The sequence below is a fragment of the Bubalus bubalis genome, chromosome 6 (assembly GCF_019923935.1).
Source record: "Bubalus bubalis isolate 160015118507 breed Murrah chromosome 6, NDDB_SH_1, whole genome shotgun sequence".
In the NCBI taxonomy this organism is placed as follows: domain Eukaryota; kingdom Metazoa; phylum Chordata; class Mammalia; order Artiodactyla; family Bovidae; genus Bubalus; species Bubalus bubalis.
This window is the reverse complement of record NC_059162.1, coordinates 81,756,431-81,783,309: the sequence shown is the minus strand read 5'-3', so window position 1 is coordinate 81,783,309 and position 26,879 is coordinate 81,756,431. Positions and strand designations below refer to the sequence as shown.

The 26,879-nt window shown below is 36.4% G+C and overlaps 2 protein-coding genes across 5 annotated transcripts in view; one reads left to right on the top strand and one right to left on the bottom strand.

Moving 5' to 3' along the window:
- ALG6 (ALG6 alpha-1,3-glucosyltransferase) overlaps positions 1-4,450 on the top strand; it is a 73,504-nt gene extending 69,054 nt beyond the window's left edge. The window contains exon 15 of the mRNA XM_044944899.2: positions 4,415-4,450. Coding sequence (XP_044800834.1) covers positions 4,415-4,435 — 21 coding nt within the window. The 3' untranslated portion in view covers positions 4,436-4,450. The remainder of the gene's footprint in view (positions 1-4,414) is intronic.
- Positions 1-26,879, bottom strand: part of LOC102416174 (integrin subunit beta 3 binding protein) — a 91,608-nt gene that overhangs the window by 22,806 nt on the left and 41,923 nt on the right. For 3 of the 4 annotated variants that reach the window (XM_025288564.2, XM_025288562.3, XM_025288563.3), the window contains exons 4-7: positions 17,599-17,665; positions 1,398-1,476; positions 909-1,002; positions 512-571 (exon numbers count right to left, since the gene is read on the bottom strand). In XM_025288564.2, coding sequence (XP_025144349.1) covers positions 512-571; positions 909-1,002; positions 1,398-1,476; positions 17,599-17,665 — 300 coding nt within the window. The remainder of the gene's footprint in view (positions 1-511; positions 572-908; positions 1,003-1,397; positions 1,477-17,598; positions 17,666-26,879) is intronic. The other variant, XM_044944901.2, reaches the window with a different exon arrangement.

The window sequence follows — 26,879 nt, the reverse complement described above, 5'->3', positions numbered from 1 at the left end:
GTGCATGTGTTCTGGGAACTTAAAGTCTCCTAATTTAGTTTCCCATAGTGTGAAATGCTCAGAGGTGTAAGAGTTCACAGTAGAGCACATGTTATTAAAAATCTCACAACACTGCCTACAAAGTAACTTTTTATGTTTTGTGTATCTTTCTATATCACCATTAAAATCTGCCATATATAATGCATTATTGCCCCATCTATCTGTATTTTCAAAAAGAACTTTTAATAGAAGAAATAACGATAACTTAACCTAAAAACTGTATTTCAAAAGTTCAATCATCAGGAAAATTGATCTTACTGGACATGGTCTTCTGCTAAATGCAGGATAATGTTTTTCAAATGAGATTGGTGGCAAAACTAATACAGTTATGTAAAGTTTAAAAAAAAAAAAAAAATGAGATTGGTGGCCTTTTAAAAGAATACACTAGAAAAGGGCTCATGACAATTGGCTGAAATGGTAAAATGAGATGAAAGGATCTCTTTATACAATAAACTAAGACAGAACTCTTTACCTTTGTTGGGAAGTCCTGAATTCTTCTTTTTAAATAGTTTTTGCTTTATTACGTTAGTCACTAAAGGAAAAAAATTAATATGGGATATTAATAATTTCTCAATTTGGAAGAAACAACTTAAAAAAATACATATTTTTATAAGTATCAAGTACAAAATGCAATACCTTATATCTCATGTAAAGAATGAGAACTACATAAATTAAGCCTAATACGAGTTACCAAGGAACACTCTTTCCCTCACATTCAGGAGGAATCTCTGAAACAACACATCCTAGCAAAAGATATGTGGTTTCCTGTTCTAAGTTTACAAACAAGCAATAGAGAGAAACTCATTAACAACTCATAAATTAGGGGTGGGGGGACAAAAAAAAAACACAAACTCAAAAATTTCTCTTACTTAGTTTTTTTGTTTTCTGCATTTCTCTTTTAAAGACACATGATGCATGGGGGATACCAATGAGATTTTCAAGCTCTTTACTGCCCTTCAAAGCCTAAAAGAAAGGCATTTTAAATGAGTTAAGTTCTCTATAAATATAAGACTACTGACAACTCTAGTGAAAATACAGTACACTGCTTCCTTTCTCTGAAAAACTTAAACTCTGTGATAATGAAATTTAACTTTTTCTGGTAGGTTAACTAAAGCCTTAAAATATCTGAATAAAACCAATCTATTAACTACAAAGACAAAACATAATGATAAATATACTTTTCAATGTGAAGTCAGGTATTACTAAAATATTATGGTTAATTAATGTTCATGTAAGAAATTCTTATGAAAAGTAAAATGAATATATCTTCTGTAAACTCTTTCCAGGATTGGATTCTCCTATTCTTTTCCTAATGGGGTAACAGAAGTATGAAAAATTATATGCCAAAAAAAGCAAACCTGTATACTACTTAAATTTTGCATTATTTCCATGAATTCTTCTGATGATTTTTCAACTTTAGATAGCAACACCATGAATCTGTGAATGAAAAAAAACACAAAAATATTCAGTAAGATCAAGCAGTTGAACACGGCAAGTCATTTTCAAAGCTTTAATTTTTTTTAAAAGAATCTTATATTCAGTTTTTACCATTTTCTTTGCATTTTTCAAAGTGGTAAAAGATGTAAATGCTCCTCTTTCAGCTTTCACTCCTTTACAAACAATATATTTTACCAAACATCCTATCCTTTGGCATTTCACTTTCTCATCACTGAGCAATGGGAAAGAAGAGATATATAGTTGGCTTGTCCTTTCTCCTTCATACCATATTGAAAGAACAAATACACCACCATCACCCTATTTACTAGGCAGAAAGTGAAGAGGACTAAAAAGCCTCTTGTCAAAAGTGAAAGAAGAGAGTGAAAAAGTTGGCTTAAAGCTCAACATTCAGAAAACGAAGATCATGGCATCTGGTCCCATCACTTCATGGCAGATAGATGGGCAAACAGTGGAAACAGTGTCATACTTTATTTTTGGGGGCTCCAAAATCACTGCAGATGGTGACTGCAGCCATGAAATTAAAAGACGCTTACTCCTTGGAAGGAAAGTTATGACCAACCTAGATAGCATATTCAAAAGCAGAGATATTACTTTGCCAACAAAGGTCCGTCTGGCTATGGTTTTTCCAGTAGTCATGTATGGATGTGAGAGTTGGACTGTGAAGAAAGCTGAGAGCTGAAGAATTGATGCTTTTGAACTGTGGTTTGGAGAAGACTCTTGAGAGTCCCTTGGACTGCAAGGAAATCCAACCAGTCCATTCTAAAGCAGATCAGTCCTGGGTGTTCTTTGGAAGGAATGATGCTAAAGCTGAAACTCCAGTACTTTGGCCACCTCATGCAAAGAGTTGACTCATTAGAAAAGACTCTGATGCTGGGAGGGATTGGGGGCAGGAGGAGAAGGGGACGACAGAGGATGAGATTGCTGGATGGCATCACCGACTCAATGGACGTGAGTCTGAGTGAACTCCGGGAGTTGGTGATGGACAGGGAGGCCTGGTGCACCGTGATTCATGGGGTCGCAAAGAGTCGGACACGACTGAGCGACTGAACTGAACTGAAGCCTATGAATCAGTGTTACCCAGTAATTTTTTTTAAATTAAAAAATACGTTTTTTAGCTTAATATATTCCAATGACAAATACACCAAGGTACTCTTTTAAATTTGAAGACAACGAAAGATATGTTTGGCCACATTCATGTGTCTATACTTTTAAAAGCTGCACAATATTGGACCTAGTAAATATACCAAAGATAATTTAACTATTTCCTTATGGCTGCAACTTTAGTTTCTTTTCGTATTTTAAGATCTCACAGTTTGTATACGATAATCTATACTGGTGCAGTTTAACAGAAATATAATGCAAGCCATATATATAATTAAAATTTTTTGAATAGCCACATTGAAAGTAAAAAGAATTAGGTGAACTTAATTTTAATAATATATTTTATTTAACTCAATATATCCAAAGTATAACCTTTCCTTTTTTTTTTCCAGAATATTCACAGCTGCTTTATTCAAATTAGTCACACAGTAGAAACAATCCAAAGATCCAACAGGAGAACGGATAAACAAATTGTGGTATATCCATACAACATAAATTACTACTCAACCGATTAGAATGAACTACTAACACAGCAACACAGATAAATCACAAAGACATTGTGCGTGTGTGCTCAGTCGCTCAGTCATGTCCGACTCTTTGCGACCCTCTGGACTGTAGCCCGCCAGGCTCCTCTGTCCATGGGATTCTCCAGGAAAGAATACTGGAGTGGGTTGCCATGCCCTCATCCAGGGGATCTTCCCAACCCAGGGGTCAAATCTGCATCTCCCGAATCTCCTGCATTGCAGGCGGATTCTTTACCACTGAGCTAATGGGGAAGCCCCCACAAAGACATTATGTTATGTGAAAGAAGACACACACACACAAGTCCCTTCTATATGACTCTATTTACATGGAGCTTAACAACCAACAAAGGAATGGATGGAGTTTAAAAAATACTACAGTGTGGAAACAAAATCATAATGTAGTTATCTTCAGATTAGAAATAGGATAAAAACTGACCAGAAGGGGAAGGAGGAGGAAATCTTTTGGGGTACTGGAAAAGTTGTATTCTTGACCTGGGTGGTAGTCCCATGAGCATATACACATATAAAAGTTCATAGAGCAATACACTTTAGATTAATGCATTGTACACACTATTTTATGCATGTACTCAGTGGCTCAGTTGTGTGACTCTTTAGAGCCCCACGGACTGTAGACTGCCAGGCTCCTCTCCCCATAGAATGTTCCAGGCAAGAATACTGGAGTAGGCTGCCATTTCCTACTCTAGGGAATCTTCCCTACTCCAGGGAATCTTCCTGACCCTGGGTTCAAACCCGCATCCCTTATGTCTCCTGCATTGGCAGGTGGATTCTTTACCACTAACACCACCTGGGAAGTCCCATGTTATACCTCAAAAATAAAATACAGTATTTTCAAAGCAGTGCTCTTCCTGGGCACATCTTTAAAGCACCTGATGTCTCTATATTGAGAATGCTATAATTCCAGAAAGGTGTAATATCTCATCTTTGCACCTTTCCTTTCTTAGAAGATTAGATCTCATTCTTCTTAGCCAAATTGATCAATGATTAGTTACTTCCCAGTTTACAGAGTCAGATAATGAATCTAAGTCCCACACAGTGCAAATTTATGTGTTCCTAACTGTCTGAGAGCTCTTGTCAAGCCACTCCACACCCATGGGATCTTTCCAGCAAACAATCTTTCAGTCTTCAATTTATACTTTTCAAGTCAGAGGTCCCAGTTTGCTTTCTACTGGTAAATGTCCGATTTGATATTATTCTCTTCAAGAACAGCATCTAACTTTGTCTTACATCTCATTGGCAGGGGCTAAATAAATCCTTCAACTGTGATTTTTCAGATCCCTGTGTTTGCGTACTGAGGTCCACTGTTATTTTTCTGAAAGTACTTCTGGAAGCTCCTGTCTTGGCTTCTATACTGCCACCTGCGCGAAGGGTGAAGGGTCGCTGTCGGTGGCCGGTGTGCTCGCCGGCTGCGCGATCTCTGCGGTGTCCGCTGCTGGAGGAGGTAGCGGCGGCCTGACCCTCGGCCTCCAGGCGTCTCCTCGCTCCTCGGCAGAGGAGGTCTCCGCTTCCCTTCCTCCCAGAGGGTGAGCTTCCCAACTAGCCCGCAGGTTCTGCCACCATCCCTCAGAGCTGTCCTCTCTGCCCCTTTCCCGCCGCCCCGCGAGGGGCAGCGCTCCGCCCCCGGCCCACCCACCCCCGCCCCCTGCAAAGTATTACCATTTCAACAAGTAATCAATATAAAAATTATCCATGAGATATTTTAAACTTTTTTTCAAAATTCAGTGTACCTTTATATTCATAGCATATCTCATTTCAGAATAGTCACATTTTAAAAGCTCATTAGCCATGTGTGTCTGGCTAGTGACTACTGTTTCAGAGAGCACAAATCTGTCCTACCAATTTTATGAGAGAAAGTAGAAATTCGATTTAAATGCTTTTCAAAATCACATCAGTGTTATCCATTAACATTTGTGTGTGCTATAAAAATAAGACAAATGTGACATTAAATGTTCATACACAATGAATATGAACAGTATGTTTCAACTAAGTAAAATATGTATATAAGTATGTGAGCAAAGAATGGAAAGAAAGCGATATGCAAAAGCTAAAAATTATGTGAACATGGTGGAATTCCAAGTGATATTTTTTTCCTTAACATTTTCCTTCATTATTACACATTTTAAATTAGAAGTTGTCTGTCTGTCTGAGGTCCCAGCTGCTTACCACTGGAACCTCCATATGAGACAGACTACCTCCATAAGAGACAGACCACCTCCATATGAGAGACACTACCTCCATATGAGACAGATTACCTCCATATGAGGAGACTATCATAAAGGAATTCTGGCTCCTCCAATTAAGCTCCAAAAGCCTGAAGGAGCAGAAGGACTTCAGTGACTCCCACTCAAGGCTGGGAACCTCCAGCTTCCCCTACATTATTCCTAAGCCCACTAAGTACCTCAGAAATACAAAGCTGAGGCAATTAAGCTCCTTTGCTATGAGAAGGAGTCCTGGGGGCTCTTTTGCCGGCATCCCTTTCCTGGGAGGATTGGAGTGGCAGAGCCTCTTCACATGGTCTTACCATTTTTTAAGGAACTGATGCTGTTGTTCCCTGTCTACCCCCAGGGAGTTGTGTGGGAAGGGCTAAGTCCTGCAGTGTTGCCATCGTGAATGACTCCAAAAAGCTCTGTTCAGAAAGAGCGAGAAGTGAATGGCACCCCCAAGAACTGTGGTACGTAAGTGTACCCAATGAATCTATTAGTAAATCTTTCTCCTAAGTTATCCAGCAGCTAACCAACCTGTTCAACAGCCTCGGAGTTTTTGGACTGAGGATCAGTTCCCCAATTATCAAGATATCCTTCACACGCCTAAACTTGCCTGCACTGCAGGACCAATTAGAGTGGTGGACATTCCATCACTCTCACCATTTTTAACTTCCTTTCCTCTCCTCCTCATTATACTTCTTGCTAGGTGAAATTCTTTTCCTCATCTCAATGGTAAGCAAATTCATGGAATGGCTTTTAAACTGTCATCCAACTGCTACATTTTGAGAAATTCAGGAAGTGTTCTCCATTTCTACATCTTCTGACAAGATGGTAGACAAGACATCATAATCTTTGGAGATAAACAACTTGCTGAGCAGCTTTTGGCAGAATGGTTGCCACTGTCTTCATCCTAGACAAAATGGCAATATTTAATCTCATGTGCTGGAAGCTGAATTTTTATTGCCAGTGATAGCATTTTCTGTATTTTCAAAGGATAGTTTCAACTATACTTTGCTGTCCTAAGACAGCATTATTGTTTGCTTTAATATTATCTCTATGTGCCTTCACTAATTTAGTTGTTTCTGAAAACCAACAATCTTTTATACCTGCCTACAGAATACATTTCTGTTACAAAGTTTCCAAGTTATTGTTGCCCCTTTTATTCAAGTTGGTAAGTGAAAGTATCATCAGTGAGTGCCATCATATTTTATAAAACACTATTCCTTTCTTAAATAGATTTGCCTCTGGCTGAACTAAACTGGGTCAAATCCTTCATCTTATAACGACCACTGCAAACTATGCAGATGTTGATGGGTACTGCATCCAGATATCCAGTGACTGCTGCCTGTTTCATGACATCCTTACAAAATTTGATCAAATCCTATATTATGCCCAAATTCCACTGTTGTACAACTTGAGAAATATGAAATCTTGGTCTTTCTTGAATGAATCGTTTTTTTGTTTCAGCAGTGTAAAAATTCAGCAACATCTTTTTTTAGTAACTAGTTTTTTAAAGTGTCTAGTACTCTGTTTTTAAAAATAAACTATGATCCAGTTGGTCTGGCAGAAGAGAAAGCTGTTCAAGTGTTTTGACATTTTTTGCCAGACTGCCTTTCCTCAGAGCAGATTCTTATGGTATGTTCACTATGAATGTCCATTTTTCTCTTGAGAAAGCCACATGCCCCAAATTCAGGGGTTTTGATGTATTTTCCAATTTGCCTAAAAAAGTCTCACTGTAAAATTCAGTTTTCTCATTTTCCCCAAAGAGAAAGTGTTATTATTCTGAAGAACAACTGAAATTAGAGGCTTTGCTCATATAAAATACATAGAGGGATGTATCCATTAATTATGCATTAAATTTCTTCCATCGTGATTTCCTCAGTCTCAAGCAAGTGATAGCTTTTAAAAGTATCATTCTGCTTCAATTCTGCTTTTTTCCCATCTTGACTACTTTCAATTATTTTCCATTCTTAACTTCAAATTTAACTTTGTTATTTTCCTTTTCTCCATAAAGCTCCTCAGATATATTCTGAGCAAAGAACTAAAAGAACAAGGAGAAGTTATCCTTAAATTGGCGAATCTAACTGAAAATTGATGATACAGGTGATTAGCAAGCATTAACTCAGCTGCTGCTATGCCATCACAAATGTGGAAGGGAGGTCATCAATTTCTTCAAGATTCCCTGGCATGCAACCTATGGTGCCTACTATACTGACTGTGCAGGCAATGTGGATGTAGTGGAATAAGATGTGAAACCTCTAAAAGCCATAATGCCCTGTAAAGATACTAATTTACCCTTTTCTGTAACTTCCAACTGTTTGGCACTTTTCTTCCTCATTAGATCATAAGTTCCATGAAGGCAAGGACAGTGTCTACCTTGTTTATGTTATAAACCAACCTACCTAGCATGGTGTCTATAGTATGGTAGATATTACTTGATGGAACAATGAATAAAATATAAAAGACCTAATCCAGTGAACATTCATTCCTAGATCCAAGTGAAATATGCTCATCTTTCATTTTATTGTTCTTTTTCAGTTCAGTTCAGTCGCTCAGTTGTGTCTGACTCTTTGCAACCCCATGATTCGCAGCACGCCAGGCCTCCCTGTCCACCAACTCCCAGAGTTTACCCAAACTCATGTCCATTGAGTTGGTGATGCCATCCAGCCATCTCATCCTCTGTCGTCCCCTTTTCCTCCTGCCCCCAATCCCTCCCAGCATCAGGGTCTTTTCCAATGAGCCAACTCTTCGCATGAGGTGGCCAAAGTATTGGAGTTTCAGCTTTAGCATCAGTCCTTCCAGTGAACACCCAGGACTAATCTGCTTTAGAATGGACTGGTTGGATCTCCTTGCAGTCCAAGGGACTCTCAAGAGTCTTCTCCAACACCACAGCTCGAAAGCATCAATTATCTGGCGCTCAGCTTTCTTCACAGTCCAACTCTCACATCCATACATGACTATTGGAGAAACCATAGCTTTGATTAGACAGACTTTTGTTGGCAAAGTAATGTCTCTGCTTTTCAATATGCTATCTAGGTTGGTCCTAACTTTCCTTCCAAGGAGTAAGCGTCTTTTAATTTCATGGCTGCAATCACCATCCGCAGTGATTTTGGAGCCCCCCCCAAATAAAGTCTGACCCTGTTTCCACTGCTTCCCCATCTATTTCCCATGAAGTGATGGGACCAGATGCCATGATCTTAGTTTTCTGAATGTTGAGCTTTAAGCCAACTTCTTCACTCTCCTCTTTCACTTTCAACAAGAGGCTTTTTAGTTCCTCTTCACTTTCTGCCATAAGGGTGGTATTATCTGCATATCTGAGGTTATTGATTTTCTCCCAGCAATCTTGATTCCAGCTTGTGCTTCTTCCAGCCCAGCGTTTCTCATGATGTACTCTGCATATAAGTTAAATAAGCAGGGTGACAATATACAGCCTTGACGTACTCCTTTTCCTATTTGGAACCAGTCTGTTGTTCCATGTCCAGTTAGTTCATGTATTGCTGAAGCCTGGCTTGGAGAATTTTTAGCATTACTTTACTAGCATGTGAGATGAGTGCAATTGTGTGGTAGTTTGAGCATTCTTTGGCATTGCCTTTCTTTGGGATTGGAATGAAAACTGACCTTTTCCAGTCCTGTGGCCACTGCTGAGTTTTCCACATTTGCTGACATATTGAATGCAGCACTTTCACAGCACCACGTTTCAGGATTTGAAATAGCTCAACTGGAATTCCATCACCTCCACTAGCTTTGTTCGTAGTGATGCTTTCTAAGGCCCACTTGACTTCACATTCCAGGATGTCTGGCTCTAGGTGAGTGATCACACCATCATGATTATCTGGGTCATGAAGATCTTTTTTGTACAGTTCTTCTGTGTATTCTTGCCACCTTTTCTTAATATCTTCTGCTTCTGTTAGGTCCATACCATTTCTATCCTTTATAGAGCTCATCTTTGCATGAAATGTTCCCTTGGTATCTCTAATTTTCTTGAAGAGATCTCTAGTCTTTCCCATTCTATTGTTTTCCTTTATTTCTTTGCAATGATCGCTGAGGAAGGCTTTCTTATGTCTCCTTGCTATTCTTTGAAACTTTGCATTCAGATGCTTATATCTTTCCTTTTCTCCTATGCTTTTAGCTTCTCTTCTTTTCACAGCTATTTGTAAGGCCTCCTCAGACAGCCATTTTGCTTTTTTGCATTTCTTTCCCATGGGGATCGTGTTGATCCCTGTCTCCTGTACAGACTTCAAAGTTCATTAGTTTGTTATCTCACTGAGAAAGCTGGGTGGGGGAAACAGGGAGATGCTGGTCAAAGGGTACAATCCTTCATATGTACGATGAATCAGTTCTGGGGATTTCATGCATAGCATGGATATGCAGATGATACCACCCTTATGGCAGAAAGTGAAGAGGAACTAAAAAGCCTCTTGATGAAGGTGAAAGTGAAGAGTGAAAAAGTTGGCTTAAAGCTCAACACTCAGAAAACGAAGATCATGGCATCCGGTCCCATCACTTCATGGGAAATAGATGGGGAAACAGTGGAAACAGTGTCAGACTTTATTTTTCTGGGCTCCAAAATCACTGCAGATGGTGACTGCAGCCATGAAATTAAAAGACGCTTACTCCTTTGAAGAAAAGTTATGACCAACCTAGATAGCATATTCAAAAGCAGAGACATTACTTTGCCAACAAAGGTTCGTCTAGTCAAGGCTATGGTTTTTCCTATGGTCATGTATGGATGTGAGAGTTGGACTGTGAAGAAGGCTGAGTGCCGAAGAATCGATGCTTTTGAACTGTGGTGTTGGAGAAGACTCTTGAGAGTCCCTTGGACTGCAAGGAGATCCAACCAGTCCATTCGGAAGGAGATCAGCCCTGGGATTTCTTTGGAAGGAATGATGCTAAAGCTGAAACTCCAGTACTTTGGCCACCTCATGTGAAGAGTTGACTCATTGGAAAAGACTCTGATGCTGGGAGGGATTGGGGGCAGGAGGAGAAAGGGACGACAGAGGATGAGATGGCTGGATGGCATCACTGACTTGATGGACGTGAGTCTGAGTGAACTCCGGGAGTTGGTGATGGACAGGGAGGCCTGGCGTGCTGCGATTCATGGGGTTGCAAAGAGTTGGACACAACTGAGCGACTGAACTGAACTGAACTGAGCTGTGATTTTAATGTTTTTGTAAGGACTGAGCTCACTTTAAGGACTGAGTTACCATCTTGTTAAACAATGCATATTCATGTTGTCCCTGTAGTTGTTTTTCAATTCAAAATTTTTTCTTATTGTAGTGTGCGTGTGTGTATATAAAAAATATAAAAGTTGTCATTTTACCGTTTTAAAGTGTACACTTCAGTGGTATTAATTACATTCACAAAGCTTTACAACCATCAACACTATCTATTTTCAAAATCATTCTATTACCACAGACTAAAACAAATACAATGAACTATTTCAGGCTTCCCTTGTAGCTCAGTTGGTAAAGAATCTGCCTGCAATGCAGGAGACCTGGGTTCGATTCCTGGGTCAGGAAGATCTGCTGGAGAAGGAAATGGCAACCCACTCCAGTATTCTTGACTGGAGAATCCCAGGGACAGAGGAGCCTGGCAGGCTATAGTCCATGAGGTCGCAAGAGTCAGACATGACTTAGTAACTAAACCAGCACCATTACCACAAACAGAAACTCCATAACATTAAACAATAGCCCTTAGCCTCTGGTAATCTCTGATATACTTTCTGTCTCTTTAAAGTTGCCTACTCTAGATATTGCACATAACTGAAATTGTATAACATTCGTCCTTTTGTATTTGGCTTATTTCACTTACCATGTTTTCAAGGTTCATCATGCTATACAGCATGTATCAGAACCTCAATCATTTTTATGCCTGAATAGTTTTTTACACGGTGTGGAATTTTGATAGGCATTACATTAAGTGTGTAGATCACTTTGGGTAGAGGTACAGATACCTTAACAATATTAAATCTTCTGCCCATGAAAGCAGATTGTTTTTCCATTTATTTAGGTCTTCTTCAATTTCTCTCAGCAATACTTTGCAATTTCCAGTGTACAAACTCTTTCACCTCTGTGGTTAAATTTATTCCTAGATATTTTATTCTTCTAAGTGAAGTGAAGTGAAGTCACTCAGTCGTGTCCAACTCTTTGTGACCCCATGGACTGTAGCCTAACAGGCTTCTCCGTCCACGGGATTTTCCAGGCAAGAGTACTGGAGTGGGTTACCATTTTCTTTTCCAGGGGATCTTCCTGACCCAGGGATTGAACCCGGGTCTCCAGCATTGCAGGCAGATGCTTTACCCTCTGAGCCATCAAGGAAACCAGGAAGGATTTATTCTTCTAAATCCTACTATAAACAGAATTGCCTCCTTCAATTCTTTCAAACTATTTACAGCAGGTGTATAGAAACACAATGGATTTTTGTGTACTGATCTTATACCTTGTAATTTTGCTGACTTTGTTTATTAGTACTAACAGCTTCTTCTGCATTCTTCAGGAGTCTCTCTATGTAGGATCAAGAAGATCAAGTTATCTGCAAATAGAGATGGTTTTATTTCTTCTTTTTCAATTGGATGCCTTTTACTCTTTTTTCTTATCTAATTGCTATGGCTAGAATTTCCAGTAAAATATTGAATACTAGTGGTGAAAGTGAGCATGCTTATCTTAATACTGATGTTTGGAAGAAAGTTTCCATTTTTTTTCTGTCAAGAATTTTAAACAGTTGAAAATAAAAGTAAATACTTGTCTCCCTCTTAGTCTTTGATTACCTACAGAATGGAAGCATAATTATACCTTCATCCTATGTTTTCAATAAATGTTTTCTACTAAGTTACCCAGAGACCTTCATTTAAGCAGAAAGTGATACATAAGTCAGTATTCTTACATATGATCAAACACTTAAAATACAGTAAAGAGAAAATCAGAGTTCTGAAATGTGGTTAATTGTCACAATTAAATTGTATAGATAAAAAACAAAAAAAACAGAACCTGATTCTAGCATAACATTACTATTAAAAAGGCTTTATTTGGATAAGTATAGAAATAAGTTACTCTTCTGCCTAAAAGAGAATAAGCCAGTGATTGAAAATACACTTTATATAGCAAAGAGGACTATTCTATGTCTTGACTGTGGTGGTAGATGTGATAAAATTGCATATAATGAAATACATATACAAAGAGAATTCATGAATTAAAAAAAGGCCAATTAATAGGATGATGGAGTTAGAAAATCACTGCTATGTAACTGTCTTAGTTTAGTAAGTGTTAGTCACTCAGTCGTGCCCGACTCTTTGCGATCCCATGGCATGCAGCCCACCAGGCTCCTGTGTCTTTGTTTACTGGCTCAGTAAATTGTCCTCCCAAATGTGAATGGGTATCATCCAATCCACTGAGGGTCTGAACAGAAGAAAAAGTAGAGGATGGGAGGTTGAGTTTGCTGCCTGTCTGCTCATGCTGGGACATTGCTCTGTGTCCCTGAACTGAGATTCACACCACTGGATCTCCTGATGGTTAGGCCTTTAGACTTGGACTGGAATCACACCACTGGCTTTGCTGGGTCTCCAGCTTGCTGACGGTACATTGTAGGACTTAGCCTCCAGATTTGCATGAGTCAATTCTTCACAGTAAGTCTATCTATATATGTAATTATATACAATTCATTATTAATCAATAATTATTATATCACACTATATTTCATTCTCATTATTACATTACTATATGTATGCACATCTGCTATTCTTTCTCTTTCTCTGGAAAACTGTAATCTAATACAACTGCCAAAACAAATCATAAAATGTTATAATCACTTAAAACTTATCTAAAAGCATGAAATAGTTTAATTTCAGATTTAAAAGATATAAGTCAGATTTAAAAGATATAAGTCTTTTGAATGGTTTTATAAAATAATAAAGGAAATCTAAGAATATACGTGATTCAAAAATCATTGCTTGCCACTTGATTTCTATATATCCTTTTGGACAATTTGAGTTTCTATTATATACATCTATTGTCTATTTTAAAATATATTAAGTGAGTTAAAAAATAATGTTTTTATCTTAATATCTAGCTGAAATTTGTTTCACCAAGGAAGCTAGAAGTTTGGTTAAAGGAAGGAGGAGTAGTAATTTATAACAAAACTATTTGTGGGATAGAGCACATAAAAATATTTGGACCGGGGGGAGTATGACTAGGGAAAGCAGCTATAAAAAGATAAAGGGGTACAGGTGATATATACAGATGTCAAACTAGGAGACCTCTTTGATAAACTCTTATTTTTGTCCCTATTATACTCTATGTGGCATTCTTCATATTTTTTTTTTTACCCAGACTACCACTGATTAATACTATACATTACCTACATTATGAAAAAAATATACATGTAGCCTGAAATGAGGTCTTAACCACAAATTACAACACAATTTGTATGGAAAATGCATTCTAAGATTCATTCAAATGGTTTAAAAATTATTCAGACCCAAGACTGAACCAGAAAAAGATAGAAAATATGAACAGACCAATCATAAGTACAGAAATTGAATTAGTAATTTAAAAACTGCCCAAAACCAAAAGTCTAGGACTAGACGGTTTCACAAGTGAATTCTATCAAACATTTAAAACCTGTTCTTCTGAAACTATTTTAAAAAACCTGCAGAGGAAGGAACACTCCCAAACTCATTCTGTGAAGCCAACAAGACCTTGATACCAAAACTAGACAGAGATATCACACAAAAAGAAAATGACAGGCCAATACCACTGTTGAAATACCATATGTGAAAAAATCCTCAACAAAATACGAGCAAACTGAATCCAACAATACATTAAAAGGGTCATACCTCATAATCAAATGGGATTTATCCCAGAGATGCAAAGATTTTTCAATACCAGCAAATCAATGTGATACACCACACATTAACAAACTGAATAATAAATTTCATTTATTTCAATAGATGCAGAAAAAGGTTTTGATGAAATTCAACATCCATTTACGATAAAAACTCTCTAGAAAGTTGGCACAGGGGAACATATCTCAACATAATAAAGACTATATATGACAAATCCACAGCTAATATCATACTCAATAGTGAAAAGCTAAAAGCATTTCCTCTAAGATCAGTAACCACACACCCTTGCCACTTTTATTCAACATAGTTTTGGAAGTTCTAGTCCAGCAATTGGAGAAGAAAAAGAAATAAAAGGAATCCAAACTGGAAGTGAAGAAATAAAACTGTCAATGTTTGCAGATGACATGATACTGTATACAAAAAATCCTAAAGACACCACAAGAAAACTACTAGAGCTCATCAAGGAGTTGGTAAAGCTGTAGGATACAAAATTAAAATATAGAAATCAGTTGCATTTCTATGTACTAAGAACAAAAGACAGAGAAATTAAAGAAATAATCCCATCTACCATCATCTCAAGAAGAATAAAATACCTAGGAATAAACCTACCTAAAGATTTACTTCAAAAATTATAAGATGCTGAATTCAAAGAAATTGAAGACAACATAAACAGACAGAAAGACATACTATGTTTCTGGACTGGAAGAACTGATGTTGTCAAAATGACTATACTTAACCAAGGCAATCTACAGCTTAAATGCAATCTGTATCATATTACCGATAGCATTTTTTCCAGAACTATAACAAATAATTTTAAAAATTTGTATGGAAACACAAAAGACCCCCAATAGCCAAAGCAATTTTAAGAAAGAACAGAGCTGGAGGAATTAGGCTCCCTGACTTCTGACTATACTACAAAGCTACACTCATCAAAACAGTAAAGTACTGGAACAAAAACAGACACATAGATCAATGGAAAAAGATAGGAAGCCAAGAAATAAACCCATGCAGTTATGGTCAATTAATTTACAATAAAGAGGGCAAGAATATACAATGGAGAAAAGACAGTCTCTTTAATGAGTGATGCTGGGAAAATTGAACGGCTACATGTAAAAAAAAGAAACTAGAACATTATCTAACACCATATACAAAAATAAAATGTATTAAAGGCCTAAATATAAGACTCAATACTATAAAACTCTTAGAGGAAAACATACGCAGAAGAACACTCTTCGACATAAATCACAGCAATATTTTTTTTGGATCTGTCTCCTAGAGTAATGGAAATAAAAGCAAAAATAAACAAATGTGCTATAATTAAAATTACACATTTTTCCACTGGAAAGGAAACCATAAATGAAATGAGAAGACAACCTACAGACTGGGAGAAAACATTTGCAAATGAGGGAACCAATGAGCTTAATTTCCAAATTACAGAAACAATTCATACAAGTTGCTAACAAAAAAACAAACAACTCAATCAAAAACTGGGCAGAAGACCTACATAGACATTTCTCCAAAGAAGACATACAGATGGCCAACAGGCACGTGAAAAGACATTTAACATTGCTAATTAGAGAACTGCAAAATCAAAACTACAGTGCATATCACCTTACATTGCTCAGAATGATCATCATCAAAAAGTCCACATATAACAAATGCTGGAGGGGGTGTGGAGAAAAGGAAATCCTCCTACACTGTTGGTGGGAAGGTAAACTGGTGTAGCCACTATGCAAAACAGTAGGAAGGCACCTTAAAAAACTAAAAATAGTTACTGTATCATTCAGCAATCCCACTCCTGGGCATATATCTGGAAAGGACTCTATTTCAAAAAGATGCATGCACCCCAATGTTCATAGCAGCGTTATTTACAATAGCCAAGACATGGAAGCAATCTAAGTGTCCACTGACAGATGAATGGATAAACAACATGTGGCATAACCCAATGGAGTATCAGTCAGCCATAAAAAGAATGAAATAATGCCCTTTAAATTGGATGGACCTAGAGATACTAACTGAAGTCAAGTCAGAGAAATACAAATGTCATATGATATCACTTATATGTGGAATTTAAAAAAAATGACACAAACTTATTTACAAAACAGAAACACATTCACATAGAAAATAAACCTATGGTTATCAAGGGAAAAGTGGGGGAGGAAGGCAGGGATAAATAAGCAGTTTGGGATTAACAGATATACACTACTATATATAAAACAGATAAACAACAAGGGCCTACTGTATAGCATAGGGAACTATATTCAATATCTTGTAATAACCTATAATGGAAAAGAATCTGAAAAGAACACACACACACATATAAAAAACTAAATCACTGTGCTGTACATCTGAAACTAATACAAGACTGTAAATCAATTGTACTTCAATTTAAATAAATAAATAAGATTTTAAACCATAACCTATAACCCACTTCTAAGTCAGGGAAGGTGTATTAATTTACAACATGAGTCCATAAGCCCCCAATGGGTAGATACTTCATTTTCCTCATCTTTACCCATCTATCACATTGTATGGCACAAAGAAGATACAGCTAGAAAAGTAAATGAGCTGAACACATGAACTACTATGAAAATTCAACTCCCTGTTCTGCTTATTTCAATTTTTCAAGTCTTAGTGAACAGATATAAATATTCTTTCCAGAATCCACAGGCAGTAGCTTTCTACACAAAACTATTTCATTCAAGGCACTATTGACAGGCCAATATGAAAATTGTTGACTGATGGCCAATAAGCCTTCTAGGTTCCTCTAGATTCCTCATTCTGCTGGCTTCACTATGTTCCTAGCTCCTGAACCAGTTATTTTTTAGGCATTATGTTCTAAAATATTACTTCTCCATCCATCCATTACTTTTCCAGCTGTATCTTCTTTGTGCCATACAATGTGATGGATGGGTAAAGATGAGGAAAATGAGGCATCTATCCATTGGGGGCTTATGGTCTCATGTTGTAAATTAATATATTACTTCTCCATCCAAAGAGGGTGTTTTCCTCAGTTTTACTCTAAGCTAGTTTCTTAAGCATAGACTGGGAGAACTGGAATAAATGGGTATTAAAATTAAGGTATCATATATCACCATCAATGGAGACGGAAATGGCAACCCACTCTAGTATTCTTGCTTAGAGAATCCTGCGGACAGAAAAGCCTGGTGGGCTGCTATCCATAGAGTTGCACAGAGTTGGGACATGACTGAAGCGACTTAGCATGCATGCATATCACCATCATATGAACACTGTTAAAACAATCATAAATAAAGTATGTTACTTCTTTAAGAAAAAATAGTTCTACAAACTTTTTATTCATTTCTATAAACTATAAACATTTCTATAAACATCACTTTAACAAATATGATCTTTTTAAGACACATGTATATTATTTCAGCAAAAACAAACTTACTCATTGTCTTGCATAGTAGATTCCATTCTTTTGTTTATACTGAGGTGATTCAAGTTTTTCCTCTTTCCTATGTGTGCAATAAAAGGAACATAAAGTTAAAGCAAAATTGTCAAACTTTAAATAGAATTTAGATCACCAAATTTTAAATAAAAAATAAAAGGGTAGACAAATGAAAGAACAGTAGTTAATGAAAAAGTATCCTGAAATTTGGTATGGGAAAATTTTTGCAATATTGTGAAGAACTTTGCAATAGGTACTTTGTTTCTTTTTTTATTTCCCATTCTAATTTTTTATTTTTATTTTTTTTCCATTCTAATTTTTTATTCATGGATTATATTATACAGAAGAAACAATCTTTTGAATAAAATTTCTATTGGGGCTTGGTATATTAAAAAGAAAAACTAGATAAACCCAACTGGATAATATAAACTTTACTTTATAAAGGATGCTTTCATCAAATATTTTAATAAAAATTATTAAAGTTTCCAGTTTATATTATTTAACTTCTATTTTTTTGTCTCACAGTTAACAACAAGGAATTGTTGATACTAATATCTAGACAATAGTGAGCTCCTCATGATAGCACAGTAAATCAAATATAATTTTAGGGACAAAAGTACCTGACTGCTTAAATGCTAAATGATTTAGTAAACTCTTGGAAATACCTTTAATGCCTTTGAAGATATTTCAAATACTGCATGGTGTCATTTATAAGTGGAATTTAAAAGATAATAAATGAATGTATATACAAAACTGAAACAGACTCACAGATAAAACAAACTTGTGGTTACCAAAGGGGAAAGCGAAAAGGGGAGGGACAAATTAGTGGTTTAGGATGTACAGACACAGATAATTATATATAAGACAGTGAGATACACTGTATAGCATAGGGAATGATACCTATTATTTTCTAATAAATTGCAATGGAATATAATCTGCAAAAATACTGAATCACTATGCTGTAAATCACAATATTGTAAATCAACTTTTAAACTTCAATTTAAAAGTGCATATTGACTTAGTCCTCATACTTGAGGACACATTAGCATAGTTAGAGATTCTGTTTTACATGTACTGGCCTTTTACTGAATGAATAAAGAAGCAAATGAATGAATAATCCAAACTCATTACTACTAATGAAAATCAGTGAAGAAAATTCACTTTTTATAATACAAACATTGGCACCTTCTCTCACTACACATTTTAATATAGCTCCACTTGCTCAACAACTGGCAGTTACTACTTTTCTAAAAAATTGTTTGGTACAATGCACCATGAAAAACAAGCTCACACTCTCCAAAAGAAATATAATAAGAGTCACTCATTAATTTAAAATCTACTAACAAAATTTTTATAAAAGGAAAAAGAGTCAAATTTGAATATTTGATTTAACCCAATATACCCAAATATTCTTATATTAACACACAATCTATATAAATTATTAATATATATATCATTTTTTGCAAACTAAGATTTTAATACCTGGTGTGTATTCTTATAGCACATTTCAATCAGATCAGTCCCACTCCACATGTTCAACATGTACATGTACTGGATGGCATAGTTCTAGATAATACTGCAGGAGGATCCAATACTTCCAGATGAAATCAAATACGCAGATAACATGAAGGCAACTTCTTTAAAATTTAAGTGTGATTTATTAACACATTAAAAAATATATTGTCTGGAACAGACTATCCATTGCTGGTTTACATTTTTTTCTTCATTTAATTTGTACTCCATTACTCTCATTTGCTTCTATTTCTTGAGGAAATTTACAATTTCATTGACCGAGGTGGTTTAGAAACTAACAATAATTTCTCTCGTTGTTACTTTGGAACTTATGCCTTCTCTCAAAAAAACTATGTCATAACTAAATTTTTATCTCATAATAGTCTTTAATGCCCAAAACAGAAAAACTTGTGGTCTAGAAATTTTGCTGAAGTCCTAGTTACCTCTCTTGTTATTAACTTTTCATTATTTGATTTATTGGTATCCTTAAATTCCAAATAGAATAAGTCAATATGGTTAAGAGTTTATTTAATAAAAGATGAATGGGGAAAAGAGTAACAATATTTTACTTATGATTTTGGAGAACTTTGGGGAAGTAAGTAAGTTCATTAAAATCTGTCTCTCAAAAAAAGTATTTTTAATAGAAAAACCACAAATGAAAACTACACTACATACTTTTATTTCTTAAAACAGTATTAATCTTTGCCTAAAGATTAATACTAACTTCCTGAATTTTGAATTAAGCTATTTCCATTCAATAAAGCTCCACCATATTACTTTGTTCTTTTAACCTGTAATTATTTTTCACATTTTTAGAACAAGCAGTCAGTAGTGCTAGGTGAGAAACAGCAAAAGACTGCTTTATTTGAATTTTCACCAGGTGTTTTAGGCCTTTCTAAACATTATGATTATTATAAGGGGATTAGTCAGATATCACTAACTATAAAACATAACTAATAGCATTAATTTCAATCTTCTCATGGAAGGACTTATGTTTTGTTTTTCTTTTATATATATATAATTTTATTTATTTACGTTTGGCTGTGCTGGGTCTTTGTTGCTCTGCAGGCTTTTCTTTAGTTGCAGTTACTGGGGCTACTCTAGTTGTGCGAGGGCTTCTCATTGTGGTGGCTTCCCCTGCTGCGAAGCATGGGCTCTAGGGCACACAGGCTTCAGTAGTTACGGGTCGAGGGCTTAGTAGTTGCAGTTCCTGAACTCCAGAGTACAGGTGCAAAAGTTGATGAAATTATTTGCAGGGCAACAGTGGAAACACAGACATAGAGAACAGCCTTATGGACACGGGACAGGGGTGAGGGTGGAGAGGATGGGATGTATGGAGACAGTTACATGGAAACTTACAGTACTATATGTAAAATAGATAGCCAATGGGAATTTGCTGTTATGACTCGAACTCAAGCCAGGGCTCTGTAACAACTTAGAGGGGTAGGATGGGGAGGGAGATGAGAGGGAGGTTCAAGAGGGAAGGGACATATATCTATCTGTGGCTGATTCATGTTGATGTTTGGCAGAAACCAATAAGATTCTGCAAAGCAATTATCTTCCAATTAATAAATAAATTAAAAAAAAAAAAAGTTGTGGTGCAGGTTTAGTTGTTCTGAGGCATGTGAGATTTTCCCAGATCAGGGATTAAACCCGGGTATCCTGCATTGGTAGGCAGATTACTTACCATTGAGCCATCAGAGAAGCACCCAGGATTTATGCTTTTAAATAATAGACGTTTCAATTGTTAAATAGGAGGAATTTTAATGTCTCAAAGAATAACATTTGGATCAGTTATCAAAGAGTACTGAGTGGACCCTATCACACCAAGAGTTTTCCACTTATTTAATAATCACTTTTCCTTATTTCATTCCATTTTATTAGCAATTAACATACACTAAAGTACTGTGGATTCTACGTACTCTTCCTTGCTACGCTATATATGATTAATAATTGTGTACTTGCTGCTGCTGCTGCTAAGTCGCTTCAGTTGTATCTGACTCTGTGCGACCCCACAGACGGCAGCCCACCAGGCTCCCCTGTCCCTGGGATTCACCAGGCAAGAACATTGGAGTGGGTTGCCATTTCCTTCTCCAATAATTGTGTACTTGATTCCCTTTAAATGTAGTTTCACAAAACACTGGTGATAAATGTAATATCACTGAATCGGGACTGCTTTAAAAATTGTATTTGGACTTTCTGGTAAGGCTCCCAGAAGCCCTTTCTTGAACTAATGAGGATATCTTTCGATAGATAATAATGATAATAATGTTTAGAAGTATAATCAACAATGGTGATGATGATGGCTAACAGTTAAAAAAGTGCCTTTAGGGCCAGGCACTGTTTTAAATGTTATATTATATTAACTAGTTAATCTGCACACCTCTGAGATAGTCATTCTTATTCCCATTTTGCAGATGAGACAACAAATGCACAGAATGGTCATAAAATTTATCTGAAGCTCTAATGCTAGTAAGTGGTATAGTCAGGATCTGAATCCAGCCATTTAGCTAAAAAGATTATTCTATTAGCCAAGATGCTGATTATTTACTAATAAATTAATTTAAAGTTCAAGCAGGTTTAGGCCAGTATCATGCTGCTTCTTGATAAATATACTTTACACTTGGCACATCTCAGGGATCTTTTGGTCCCAAACCAGAAATTAAGAATTGAGGAAAACCTTGACCCAGAGAGGTTTAAAATTACTTGTCTGAGGTGTCACATACTCAATTTTTTTTTCTAAAAGAGTTATTGCAGATCAAGTTGGAGTCTGTAGGCTAAGAGGTGAATGAGAGCCTATTATTCTTTTAATTGAACAATTTCTATGTAATATTTTTCTGTTTATATTTTTCCTATTTTCTTCTACTTTTTATGGTTTGTTCTATTGTTCTTTTTCTATCTTTCTAGTTGAATGTTCAGCTTTTTAGTTTTCAGTCATCTTTTTAAAATATATGCACTGATAAATGTGAACCCACTATGACTGCTTTCATTATCATGCCATGTTTAGGTATAAATTTTTTCCTCTAAGTGCTGACATGTTTTTATTATCACTCAATTCTAAATATTTTATACTTTATAACAAACAAGATACTCAAATAGCCAAACAGTCTTGAGAAAGAACAAAACTAGAGTTCACACTCTGATTCCAATGTAAGACCTGAAACCATACAACTTCTAGAAGAAAGCATAGGCAGTAAGATCTTTGACATTGGACTTAGTAATATATTTTTTTTATATTATCTTCTCAGGCAAGGGAAACAAAAGCAAAAATAAATAAATGGAAATATATCAAACTAAAAAAGTTTTGCATAGTAAAGGAAACTACTGTCTACTGAATGGAAATGATATTTCAAAATGATATGTCTAGTAAGGAGTTAATATCCCAAATATACAAAGAACGTAAATAATTTAACATCAAAAAACCAAACAACCTGATTATAAGATGGGCAGAGGGTCTCAACAGATATTTTTCCAACGAAGATATACAGATAGCCAGCAGGCACATGAAAAGATGCTCAAATGACTAATAATCGGGGAAATACAAACCAAACCTCATATGTGGTCAGAATGGCTATTATCAAAAAGAGAAGAATCAACAAGTGTTGACAAAGATATGGAGAAAAGAGAATCGTTATGCACTACTAGTGGGAATATAAATTAGTGCAGCCACTATGGAATACAACTAGAGGCACATAGTAGTGGGAAGGAGGAATGAGATGAAGGTAGTCAAAAGGTACAAACCTTAGTCATAAGACAAATAAGTACTAGGTATGTAACATACAACATGATGACTATAATTAATACTGTGGTATGTTATATATGAAAGTTGTTAAGAGAGAAAGCTAACACTCCCATCACAGGGAAAAATTTTTTCCTTTTATTTATATCTATGTGAAATGAGTAAGCTCTGGGAGATGGTGAAGGACAGGGAAGCCTGCATGCTGCAGTCCATGGGGTAGCAAACAGTAGGACACAACTGAGAGACTAAAGAACAACAGCAGAAAAGTGAAATGGGTGATGGATGTTCACTAAACTTACTGGGATAATCATTTCATGATGTATATAAGTCAAATCATTATGTTGAACATCTTAAACAATATGTCAATTATTAGTTCAATAAAACTGAAAGAAAATGTATGGTTTGAATGACAATAAAAACAAACACATAAACTATCTCTATCATTCCTAACTTTTTAAATCTATTTTATCAGTTTCTGAAAAAATAGCCTACTATGATTAAGGACTTGTGAGTTTCTCCTTATAATACTGTCCTATTTTGTCACGTCTTGCGTGAGTTTTTATTTTTCATGCACATAGGTTCAGGATTCCTTTCCTGGTACTGAATCTTTCATTCTTTCATTATGGGAAGAAGTTCTATTATTTGCAATAAAGCCCTTTTGTCATAACTATTTTGGTCTATATTAATATTAATATTCTTATACCAACTCTTAGTTTTTTAAGAAGCTATATTTACTGTTCTTTCTACCCCTTTATAATAAATCATATGATGTCTTTGATAATAATATTCATAAAAATAGCTAAAATATGTATTTCCTTATTGAAAAATTCAGACTTAAATTGAAGAGAGTAAGAAAAACCACTAGACGATTCAGGTATGACCTAAATCAAATCCCTTACGATTATACAGTGTAAGTGATAAACAGATTCAAGGGATTAGATATGATAGACAGAGTGCCTGAAGAATTATGGACAGAGGTTCGTGACACTGTACAGGAGGGAGGGATTAAGACCATCCCCAAGAAAAAGAAATGTAAAAAGGTGAAATGGTTGTCTGATGAGGCCTTAGAAATAGCTGAGAAAAGAAGAGAAGCTAAGGGCAAAGGAGAAAAGGAAAGATATACCCATTTGAATGCTGATTTCCCAAGAATAGCAAGGAAAGATAAGAAAGCCTTCCTCAGTGATCAATGCAAAGAAATAGAGGAAAACAAGAGAATGGGAAAGACTAGAGATCTCTTCAAGAAAATTAGAGATACCAAGGGAACATTTCATGCAAACATGGGCACAATAAAAAATGAAAATGGTATGGACCTAACAGAAGCAGAAGATATTAAGAAGAGGTGGATAGAATACACAGAAGAACTATACAAAAAAAATCTTCATGATCCAGATAATCATGATGGCATGATCATTCACTGGGAGCCAGACATCCTGGGATATGAAGTCAAATGGGCCTTAGGAAGCATCACTACTAACAAAGCTAGTGGAGGTAATGGAATTCCAGTTGACCTATTTCAAATCCTAAAAGATGATGCTGTAAAAGTGTTGCACTCAGTATGCCAGCAAATTTGGAAACCTCAGCAGTGGCCACAGGACTGGAAAAGATCAGTTTTCATTCCAATCCCAAAGAAAGGCAATGCCAAAGAATGTTCAAACTACTGCACAACTGCACTCATCTTACACTCTAGCAAAGTAATGTTCAAAATTCTACAAGCCACACTTCAACAATATGTGAACCAAGAGCTTCCAGATGTTCAAGATGGATTTAGAAAAGGCAGAGGAACAAGAGATCAAATTGCCAAGATCTGTTGGATCATTGAAAAAGCAAAAGAGTTGCAGAAAAACATCTACTTCTGCTTTATTGACTACACCAAAGCCTTTGACTGTGTGGATCACAATAAACTGGAAAATTCTTCAGGAGATGGGAATACCAGACCACCTTTCCTGCCTCCTAAGAAAACTGTATGCAGGTCAAGAAGCAACAGTTAGAACCAGACATGGAAAAATGGACTGGTTCCAAATCAGGAGAGAAGCATATCAAGGCCGTATATGGTCACCCTGTTTATTTAACTTATATACAGAGTACATCATGTGAAATGCCAGGCTTGATAAAGCACAAGCTGGAATCAAGATTGCCAGGAGAAATATCAATAACCTCAGATATGCAGATGACACCACCCTTATGGCAGAAAGCAAAGAGGAACTAATGAGCCTCTTGATGAAAGTCAAAGAGGAGTGAAAAAGCTGGCTTAAAACTCAACATTCAGAAAACTAAGATCATGGCATCCGGTCCCATCATTTTATGGCAAATAGATGGGGAAACAATGGAAACAGTGAAAGACTTTATTTTGGGGGGCTCCAAAATCACTGTAGATGGTGACTGTAGCCATGAAATTAAAAGATGCTTGCTCCTTGGAAGAAAAGCTATGATCAACCTAGATAGCATATTAAAAAGCAGAGACATTACTTTGCCAACAAAGGTCCATCTAGTCAAAGCTATGGTTTTTCCAGTAGTCAGGTATGCATGTGAAAGTTGGAGTATAAAGAAAGCTGAGTACCAAAGAATTAATGCTTTTGACCTGTGGTGGTGGAGAAGATTCTTGAGAGTCCCTTGGATGAAATGAGGTCCAACCAGTCCATCCTAAAGGAGATCAGTCCTGAATATTGATTGGAAGGACTGATGGTGAAGCTGAAACTCCAATATTTGGCCACCTGATGCAAAGAACTAACCCTGGAAAAGACCCTGATGCTGGGAAAGAATGAAGTGGGTTGGAGAAGGGGACAACAGAGGATGAGATGGTTGGATAGCATCACCAACTCAATGGACATGAGTTTGAGTAAGCTTTGGGAGAGCATGCCAGGGAAGCCTGGCATGCTGCAATCCATGGGTCACAAAGAGTTGGACACGACAGAGTGACTGAACTGAACTGAAAATATGTATTAAACACTTACTATATGCCAGTCACTGTTCTAAGTACTTTTTGTATGTTAATTCTTGTAATTCTTAGAACAATCCTGAGGTAGATGTTATTTTCCCCATTTTAAAGGCAAGTAAACAAAAACACAATTAAAAGTTCAACTGACAGATATTCCATCTGCTTCCTGAAGATTACAAGGACCTTAAACTTGTAATTCCTTCCTGCTTCCACATATATCTTCCAAGCTCTTATGGTCTATTAGTACTTGTTTTTAACCCACTCTTTTGCTTTATAGTCAGCAGAATTGGTAATCACATTTTTATAACTAGGTTTATAGATTTACCAACATGCTTGCTAATTTATTATTTTACCACTGCTCTTTGCATTCCATTCCTTTATTTGAGGCTCAGTTATGATGCTGGGAGGGATTGGGGGCAGGAGGAGAAGGGGACGACAGAGGATGAGTTGGCTGGATGGCATCACTGACTCGATGGACGTGAGTCTGAGTGAACTCCGGGAGTTGGTGATGGACAGGGAGGCCTGGCGTGCTGCGATTCACGGGGTCGCAAAAGGTCGGACATGACTGAGCGACTGAACTGAACTGAACTATGAGCATGTACTCACAGAAGAATATTCTTTAATAATCTTTCAAGGAGTATTTGTGAATGGTTAATTCTCTCAGACTGAATGAAAATACTTTTACTTCATTCTTACTTCCTGAATGAAAACTTCAGATGTGATTTTCAGTTGGTATTATTCCATTTCCTTCCGCAGACTATAGATGCTGATGAGAAGTCTAATATCGGCCTGTCGCTAAAATTTTCTCTTTGTTTTTGATGTTCTGCAGTTTTATCATGATATGATTAGGTGTGAGTTTGTTTTAATTCATCTTGCTCAGACAAAGCATGTTATTCTAATCTGGAAATTTCCATCTTTCCTCAACTACGAAAACCTGATAGTCCATATATCTTAGACTACTGCCTCTGTTCCTTTTTTTCTTCTTTATTGTGGAACTCCTATTTGACATATGTTGGAGTTTATTCTATCCATTACTTTTCTTTACTGTTTTATCATATACTCCATCTGTTTATCTGTCTATGCTGTTAACACTGC